Source organism: Littorina saxatilis, linkage group LG8 (assembly GCF_037325665.1).
Source record: "Littorina saxatilis isolate snail1 linkage group LG8, US_GU_Lsax_2.0, whole genome shotgun sequence".
Taxonomy (NCBI): Eukaryota; Metazoa; Mollusca; class Gastropoda; order Littorinimorpha; family Littorinidae; genus Littorina; species Littorina saxatilis.
In genome coordinates, this window is record NC_090252.1 from 66,432,456 (window position 1) to 66,442,668 (window position 10,213).

At 41.3% G+C, this 10,213-nt stretch overlaps 1 protein-coding gene across 1 annotated transcript in view; it reads right to left on the minus strand.

The window, feature by feature from the left end:
• Nucleotides 1-1,438: 1,438 nt before the first annotated feature.
• The window catches only part of LOC138974203 (uncharacterized), a 24,788-nt gene continuing 16,013 nt past the window's right edge, over nt 1,439-10,213 (minus strand). The window contains exons 3-7 of the mRNA XM_070346918.1: nt 9,394-9,696; nt 8,390-8,743; nt 6,705-7,028; nt 5,311-5,496; nt 1,439-4,689 (exon numbers count right to left, since the gene is read on the minus strand). Of these exons, the coding sequence (XP_070203019.1) occupies nt 4,322-4,689; nt 5,311-5,496; nt 6,705-7,028; nt 8,390-8,743; nt 9,394-9,696 (1,535 nt within the window). The 3' untranslated portion in view covers nt 1,439-4,321. The remainder of the gene's footprint in view (nt 4,690-5,310; nt 5,497-6,704; nt 7,029-8,389; nt 8,744-9,393; nt 9,697-10,213) is intronic.

A 10,213-nucleotide genomic window follows, 5' to 3' on the forward strand; every position in this document is an offset into this window, starting at 1 on the left:
CTGAAAGTGGAGTGTACTACTTGTACATTTGAAACAGTGGTCTTATCATCAGTATAAATGTGATCAATAAGGGTAGATGAATTATTGGTATCTCTTGTAGGGGTTTTAACTAGCTGGTGAAGACCAAATAGAGCAGTGGTTGAGCCCCAAGTTGTTTGGGGTCTCTGTAAATTAATGTTAAAATCACCAAGCAATAGTACATTCTCATCACGACGTTTTGCTCTGTCCATCATTAAAACAAAATCATCATTCCAACTTGTTGTTTCAGCAGGATTCCGATATATATATAACATATTAACAAAGGCGAGGATTTACCATTTTTCAACTCCACCCACAAACATTCCACATTTTCATCTTCAAGATCGGCCCTTCGCTTCACAATGCCAGCAATAGACCGATGGACATACAGAGCAATACCTGTTTGGCCAGCTTGTGCACTATCGCGTCGTAAAACAGAGTAATTTGGAATATCAATCAGGCTGTCCGAAACACGCGAATCTAGACGTGTTTCGCAAACACCAAAAAGATGTACGAGCTGTGGTTGTTTGTTCAAAAATACACAAACATCAGGCACTTTGTTGACTAAATGGTAAATATTCAAATGCCCGATACGGAGAGAAGAATCCGCCGTTGACATTAAATAAAAGTGTAATAATTATTAGAACAATTTAACAGCAACAACAAAATATGCAAAAATTCAAGCACAAAATGGGAAGAAGATTGAACAAACAAACAAAAAAAAGAAGAGAAAGTGAGACAGTTGCGCAGCCCTAATGACTCACATACACGCGCACACACAAACAATTACAAACAATAAGGCCGTGAAAGGTAAGAGAGAGAGAGAGAGAGAGAGAGAGAGAGAGAGAGAGAGAGAGAGAGAGAGAGAGAGAGAGAGAGAGAGAGAGAACTCAGAACTCAGAACTTTATTACATAAGGATAAAGGTTTTAGGCTTAGCCTAATCTTCCAACCTGTCCTTGGAACATATACAGAGAATAATTGTAAACGAAAGAGAGAGAGAGAGAGAGAGAGAGAGAGAGAGAGAGAGAGAGAGAGAGAGAGAGAGAGAGAGAGAGAGAGAGAGAGAGAGAGAGAGCTTTTAAGATACAAATCTGCAGGAGGGCTGACAGACTTTCGTTATGTAACTGTCCTTCACAACGAGCAATGGCAACCCAAAATGTCACCGTTCTCTTACAAGGTGAAACGACTATCACACAATATTCTCTTTTAAACTATGATGTAAGTTAACTAAGTTTCTTTGCAACTATGTAGTAATTGGTAATATGTGCCTGCAATCTTCACGACGTCATCTGCACACTTTGTTTTGAAGTTTCCATTAAAGAGTTGATGTCGCTTGGCTATCAGTGTATGCAGGTCACACGATCACACATCATTCATGAAGATCTGAGAGCAGGTCAAGATTGTGACGGACAAAGTGTAGTTTGTTTGTTTGTTTATTTGTTGCTTAACGTCCAGCCGACTACGCAGAGCCATATCAGGACGAGGAAGGGGGGGATGAAGGGGGCCACTTGTCAAGCGATTCCTGTTTACAAATGCACTAACCCATACAAAGTGTAGTTTTTTATTTTGAATACATGTAGATATTTCATTTTAGAACTATATCATTATGGACACATGTGTCATTGTTAAAGATGCCATTGAAGTAAAATGTCTTGGATTTTCCATATCGTTTATTTTTGTTTGAGAATACGAATTAAACACCTTGACAGAATAAGCTTTCAAAACAAAATAAATAATTTCTGTGCCATCTCTGCCTTTATAGGGAAACACCAATGTTATAAGATACATCTAATTAGAAGCTGTATCCAAATAAAATATTTGTATTTGCTGTTGTATAAGCCACGTGATTATATTGACAGGAAATCGATTATAAGTTAAGGATGAATTACAAGCCCTTGATCAAGGCCTTCCCAGACCAAACAAAAAGTATAAAAAGCATCTAATTTATTTTCCTTCTACCTCTGTCTGTCCAAAACAATAACACAATGCATTTCAGTTACTCGAATCCTGCCAATAGGCATTAACAGTAAAAGCTAAAATAATATGTGTGATAACTACAGAAGATAAGAGATCTTATTTCCACCGCACTCCAACAAAATGCTTGTCTTGAGTTTATTTGATTACATTTAACCAAACAAACAAAATACTTGTCTTGAGTTTATTGATTACATTTAACCAACCAAACAAAATGCTTGTCTTGAGTTTATTTGATTACATTTAACCAAACAAACAAAATGCTTGTCTTGAGTTTATTGATTACATTTAACCAAACAAACAAAATGCTTGTCTTGAGTTTATTGATTACATTTAACCAAACAAAATGCTTGTCTTGAGTTTATTGATTACATTTAACCAAACAAACAAAATGATTGTCTTGAGTTTATTGATTACATTTAACCAAACAAACAAAATGCTTGTCTTGAGTTTATTGATTACATTTAACCAAACAAACAAAATGCTTGTCTTGAGTTTATTAATTACATTTAACCAAACAAACAAAATGCTTGTCTTGAGTTTATTGATTACATTTAACCAAACAAACAAAATGCTTGTCTTGAGTTTATTGATTACATTTAACCAAACAAACAAAATGCTTGTCTTGAGTTTATTGATTACATTTAACCAAACAAACAAAATGCTTGTCTTGAGTTTATTGATTACATTTAACCAAACAAACAAAATGCTTGTCTTGAGTTTATTGATTACATTTAACCAAACAAACAAAATGCTTGTCTTGAGTTTATTGATTACATTTAACCAAACAAACACAATACAAGTGCTCGCCAAATTGCTTTGTTTTATTATGATACTTACCAGGCTTGTCTGTCATTCTAGACCCAGCACGGTTCTTCTATGAAAGTTCTCTTCCAGAGCTCTACTGTGATATTCATTCCCTGGGTCTGGACTGAACGAATGCTATATACAAAAAAACCACTCTCTTGTATTCTTTATATTCAGAACAAATGTGCCTTAAAGTTTATGTTTCACAAACTGGAAAACTAGTTGTGTGTGTGTGTGTGTGTGTGTGTGTGTGTGTGTGTGTGTGTGTACGTGTGTGTGTGTGTGTGTGTGTGTGTGTACGTGTGTGTGTGTGTGTGTGTGTACGTGTGTGTGTGTGTGTGTGAAACATTTCAATATCATCAAGTTTTTCGTGTATATAAAATGCAATGTGTATCCCTATTTTTGATGTAACAGTATGCGTTCTGGTTTTGGCTGAACTTTTGTTTCAAACAAGATTGTATTATAATTCAAGTTAATAAATCATAATACAATAGTACTGGGAAATAAAAAGTATGCATACAAACTCAAGCAAAATATTATATTACGTGACAAACATATTTCACATTTTGCAGATTATATGACGTAGCAGCTTGTATTGATTTTATATAGGCAACGGTCAAATAGAAAACATATCAAAAGCAATACAATGAAAGTAGAGAAGTGTGTTAAGGAGAAAGAGAGAGAGAGAGAGAGAGAGAGAGAGAGAGAGAGAGAGAGAGAGAGAAAGAAAGAGAGAGAGAGAAAGAAAGAGAGAGAGAGAGACAGACAGACAGACAGACAGACAGACAGACAGAGACAGAAAGAAACAGAAAGACAGAGAAAGAGAGAGAGAGTGGGAGAAAGAGATAGGAGAAGAGAGAGGGAAAGAGGGAGAGAGAGAGAGACAGAGAGAGAGGGAGAGAGAGAGAGACAGAGAGAGAGGGAGAGAGAGAGAGAGAGCGAGAGAGGGAGTGAGGTAGCAAAGGTGGGATGGGGGATGTGGTTGAAACAGATGCCAACCGGAAAGTTGTGAGCTCATTATAATTAGTTATAAAAAAAGTACATGATGTACAAATTAAGCATTGGAATGGGAATAAACAGTTATGCATCAGAAATATGTGTTAAAATGCACAATTCAGTATAATAAGGTTACACAAAGGAATATACGTTGCTGTCACTTTGAGAAAAATATCATTTTAGTCCATCACCTTGAAGTAGCTGTACGCATTGTGGCTGTTGCTGACGCTTCATGGGTATTAATAAATCAACTTTTTTTTTAACTGTTATATGTTTTGTTTTAATGCTGTCATTTTTGTTAACACTTTATTGACAATATAAATTACGTCTATCACCTTGATGCTGCTGTGGTCTTTCCAATGGCGCTTGGCACTGAATGGACAACACTGCTTTAGTCGACCACCTGGATCATGTAACCATTCTGATCGTTGCTGACATTTTGTGGACAATACCGCTTTAGTCGACCACTTTGACAGCGTTGTAACCATTCTGGTCGGTGCTGTCCCCTTGCTGACAATACCGCTTTTAGTCCAGCGTTTTGATAGTGCTGTATTCGTTCTCCTCAGTAGCGGGCAGTGCTGTGGCGTAGTGGCCCGACAGGGGACGGGGGGCGCCTGGCTTCACGGGAGTCATGTATCCAGCCTCGTCCTCCGGGAAGACCAGGAAGCCTTGGTTACAGAAAGCCAGAGTCGGTTCCCCTGTCGGGCTGATGGTGGAGTAGCCTGCCTCTGACTCTGTGTGGCCGGGAGGACCGGAGTACACGTTGGAGTGTGATGGGTCATTGACCGCTGGGTTGGTGGTGACGTGGGCAGATCCGTTGGGAAGAGGGCAGGTTGGGCGATAGGAGCGTGTCTGAGCCTTAAAAGTCGTGTTGCCGTAGGTCTTGTTGTGATCTGTGTGGAGACAGGGACAGCTCATTCAGCGCACAGAGAGCGTCGTACTCACCCCTTCCGCTAGACAACACTTCCCTCCCCACCACAACAGCCCGAGGCACACATACACTCTGTATCACACTCCAGCAACACACACCCTTAACATTCTCCATCTCCCAAGACCCCCTCCTCCTCAAAACACACACACACACACACACACACACACAGACGCACACACACAGACGCACACACACAGACACACACACACAGACGCACACACACACACCCGCACACACACACACACGCACACACGCACACACGCGTACCCTCCCCACCCCCTTCCCCCGACCCTTCCCACCAGCTCCAGTTCCACGGCTTGCAATGTCTCGTTTCTTTTCACTACTTCTTTTCTTCCATGCAGTGTTTGGATGCAAAGGGAAGTAAAATGTCTACCTACCTCGGGTGAAGATCTATAAATTGAAACGAATTGTTCATCAACATTTTTCAGATCCAACCAAATAGAACAGTACGTTAGCCTAAAGGACAGAACTACAGAGTTATGCTCTATACTCCAGTCCTACAATCTATTATACTTTCGTTTAGAGAAAAACAAAGAAACGAAACATTGACAGGTTGACTTACAAGAACTCTGCAGCCGGCCGTCTATTGTCTTCCGCGATTTATTTCTTCGACGAAAACAGACAAGGACGACGACGACGACAACAATGACGACAGCTGCTGCGATTCCACCCGCAATCATTGGAACCATGGTTGACGATGTCTTGGACGCTGTCTTGGAGTCTCCAGATGTGTCGTCAGGTGACATCACTGAAACGGCAGACAGTACGTCACCTTTCACCAGGACACAGAGCTGACGTTGGCGAACACAAAGCGCGGGCACAGCCATTGCATGTGACGTCCCTACCGGGAGATGTTATCATTTGGTGTAAAAGAGGGAGAGGCTCCGTATTTTTGACGGAAGTGGCAATTGTAAGAAAAGCAAATTTTGTGAAACGAAAGTTCATTTTCGACTCTGCACATGTTCCTTTTGAAGAATTTTTTCTCAAAAAAACTACTGTGAGTAACTGAAACAAAGGCACATGGAATTATAAAGTTCAAAGTTTATTTTGAACATATTGGTGTTAGGTATTTCAAAAATATTATTGTCGGTGAAATGTAGGTAGTAAGTAAGGGGTCGACGGAGGGACGTAGTGGCGGTCTGCTCTCTGGAGGGGACGCTCACTCAGTCTAGCTCCGCGACTTAGCAGTCAATGTCGTTAGTAGGGGGCATAGTAGGTAGTGGGCTGCGTCCGTTGGCTCGGGACAGACCCACAACTGAAAACCGTCGAAGTGACTCAGCAGAAGTGCAGTGTCATCTTCCGAGGGTAGTCTACCGCAGCGACCCGACATCCCTCCCTGGGGCGTCCCTGGAGCGTCTGTGAATTGGACAAGTCTGGCAGCGGACCGAAATTCAGATGGGGATGAAACAGTGGGTGCAGGGACGGGGCGGCGTGAGAGCACACCGGGACAAGGAACAGGTGTAAGGATAGTAGTAAGTAAGAGCAGAGTATGGATTAGAGCAGAACTGCAAGTAAGATTACATGTAGTTTCAATGACGTAGGCCCCTCACCCTTGCTAGCTATACCCGGCGTGAAGATACATCCAAAGTCCTCTATCATTTTGCCTTTTGCTGGCTTCTTTTACACGGGAATTAAATTCTTCGCTGTAACAATACGGTTGGCTTTTACAGAGTAGTTTTCATGGATTAAAAGGAGTTAGGGAATTGCACCACGACAGCGTCAAGGCTATAGAACAAGGTTGGCGATCACTGAACATGTGAAGAAAGAAGTTTAATCAGAAAAAGCGTCCAGGGAACATGCCTCTAATGGTTTCACTGTGAGGGCGTGAAACAACGCTTATATACAAATAAAAGATAGCCTGGTGTCCACAGATTACAGAAGGTGTATAAGCTGAAGTGTGGCTGATCGAAACAATTGCAAAATTCAAACAGCAAAATACAGAATAAAAACAATGACCTGCATGCTTGATCTGGAAGGAGAAGGTGTACTTCCCATACACATTGATGATGGACACGGTGTAGAGACCAGTTTGCATCTCGGAAATATCAAGACCCTTCACGTTGCATCTCACGAGAAAGTCCGTGGACTCGTGCCCAACACATTGTGTGTAAAACACACCATCAGGCACCGGGGTGGTCGTCCTGGCTGTGTCGTCCCCTACGTGGCTATAGCTGAAGGCATGTGGGACGGGGTTTGCCACGAGGAATGCTGAGAGTCCTTCATGTGTCAGCTCTGGGGGGTCGTCGAAAGTGTGTGTCGAGTTGTAGCTCCTGGGGCCACCTGAAGTCGCACAGCAGATCAATGTGGAAAACATCAACGAACAAGTCGCGTAAGGCGAAAATACAATATTTAGTCAAGTAGCTGTCGAACTCACAGAATGAAACTGAACGCAATGCCATTTTTCAGCAAGACCGTATACTCGTAGCATCGTCAGTCCACCGCTCATGGCAAAGGCAGTGAAATTGACAAGAAGAGCGGGGTAGTAGTTGCGCTAAGAAGGATAGCACGCTTTTCTGTACCTCTCTTTGTTTTAACTTTCTGAGCGTGTTTTTAATCCAAACATATCATATCTATATGCTTTTGGAATCAGGAACCGACAAGGAATAAGATGAAAGTGTTTTTAAATTGATTTGGACAATTTAATTTTGATAATATTTTTTATATATTTAATTTTCAGAGCTTGTTTTTAATCCGAATATAACATATTTATATGTTTTTGGAATCAGCAAATGATGGAGAATAAGATAAACGTAAATTTGGATCGTTTTATAAATTTTTATTTTTTTTTACAATTTTCAGATTTTTAATGACCAAAGTCATTAATTAATTTTTAAGCCACCACGCTGAAATGCAATACCGAAGTCCGGGCTTTGTCGAAGATTACTTGACCAAAATTTCAACCAATTTGGTTGAAAAATGAGGGCGTGACAGTGCCGCCTCAACTTTCACGAAAAGCCGGATATGACGTCATCAAAGACATTTATAAAAAAAATGAAAAAAACGTTCGGGGATTTCATACCCAGGAACTCTCATGTCAAATTTCATAAAGATCGGTCCAGTAGTTTAGTCTGAATCGCTCTACACACACACACACACAGACAGACACACACACACACACACACACACACACACACACACACACACACACGCACATACACCACGACCCTCGTTTCGATTCCCCCTCGATGTTAAAATATTTAGTCAAAACTTGACTAAATATAAAAACGCAGTGTCATAACTGAAGGTATGCAGAGAAAACAGGAAAACAATATGAATACAGAAGGATGAAATTATTAAACAAACAAACAAGCAAAATTCCTCGAAAGCCCCAAATGGTTAAATTTATTTCGACATCTCCTCATTTCTGGTGTGCCAATAATAGGAACACAATCCCTTGAGGATAGTCTGAACATCGGTTTTTGTTCAGAGCACCACGGCTTACTGTATTTGTATGATAATTTGTTTCGGGCGAAGGACTAGTTTTGGTCTTAAACGGTTTTCAGAAAAACTTGACTGACATGAAACATCCTGTTTCAAAAAGTTTAAAGGCCTGTAACATTCAGCATGAAAAGGTTTTGAGAAGCTCTTGACCGACAGGTTACACCCTGTTTGAAAAAAGTTTGCAGAAGAACTTGACTTACACGTGACATTCACTCGAACAGATAGTGCACTGGGTTCAGGAAATCCGTTGTCAGCAGCACACACAAACACACCCGTGTCTTCGCATCTGGCTGGAAACACAGTGTACGTCAGGGAAGCGCCGCTCTCGTTATGCTGGCTTTCTGTCCACGTGTTGCTTGCAGAGACGTCGTATGTCCCGTTTTCAGGAGAGACCTTAAAGTTAAATGTCCCGTTTTCCAGTTTGCGTACGGAGAGTGTTGCGGGCGGTCTGCTGAAACTCGCTTCACATGAGAAAACAAGGGGAGGCGACTTGTCTTCCTGTACTGTCAGATTACCGGTGTCGTTTACTGTGAAGTTCGCCACGGTTGCTTTATCTGAAACATTTGCAGGTTGGTGAAATTTGCGACTTAATACTGACGATATATTGAATTATGAACACACGTAAGCAACACATGCAACCACTCACCCCCCCTCTCCTACACACAGTGCGCGCCTGGCCATCACCATACAAGACTGCTGACATTATGAGATAAGAGTATTGCCTTAAATATCATGAGTTATAAAAGAAACAATTAAAACTCAGCAGAGCATTTCTTCTGAGATTTGTTGAAATCTCTTAGCAGAGCAACATAGAGAGAAAAGAGTGTTCCTTCACAGATAGCCCTATTGGAGAAATCAGACCCTCCTCGGACGGGACCAAGATTTCAAAGAGAAGCGAACCCCCGAAAGGAGAGCGTATCAACAAATGGCCTGCCCCAGACTGGTGTCTGACGTCATGATGGCCATGATGAGAATAGGGCTGGCCATCAGCTGGTTTCGATCTGGCCCTCCAGGGACAACTGATGATCTGTTTGCCCGCATTCCTGTTTTCTGCCTGTCTTTATGTATGTCCGCCTGCCTGTCTGCCTGTATGTCTCTCTTTCTGTATGTCTGTTTGGGTGTCTGTCCGCCTGTGCATCGTCGCGTGTGTGTGCATGTTTTGTTGCTTGTACTTATCATGCAAGCTTTCAACAAAGGTACTTACACTGCAGAGTAAACGTCTTCTCGGTTCTCTCTAGGTAGAGACCGGGCTCCGTGGCCCATTCAGCGTAACACGTGCACCGCGTCAGAGATGACGTAACCTGTGTCGCATTGATGACGATCATGCTTGTCACTGACGTTGTATCTGTGACGTCATCTTGGTCAGGCAGATACGGATTAGTACAGTTAAAGTTGACGGAAGCGACTAGAGGTTTTCCTCCGTGCACTGAGCAGTTGAGGGTATTGCCGTAAGACAACACGTCTGTGTTTGTGTCCGTCACGATCTCTGGTGGACTCTTTGGTGGATCTAGTCACAGAAAACACGGCTTTGTTAAAAGGGAAGATGGATATTTAATGTTATTCGCTGGTTGATCTACACACTGACATCACAGTTTTTTTTTCTTATCTTCTTTTTTTTGTGGAAGTAAGGAGTGGTCTTTTTGCAATTTTGTTTTTATTGATCTAGACAAAGAAATAACGGCTTTGTTGAAAGAGAAGATTGATCTTTTGTCCTTTTTATTGATCTAGACAAAGAAATAACGGCTTTGTTGAAAGAGAAGATTGATCTTTTGTCCTTTTTATTGATCTAGACAAAGAAATAACGGCTTTGTTGAAAGAGAAGATTGATCTTTTGTCCTTTTTATTGATCTAGACAAAGAAATAACGGCTTTGTTGAAAGAGAAGATTAATCTTTTGTCCTTTTTGGAGGATCTAGACACATAAATCACGGCATCTTTTTCTTAAGAGAAGAAGGATCTTTTGTAATTCTCTGGTGGATCTAAAATCAGAAATCACGGCTTTGTTTTTAAAGAGAAGAGGGACCG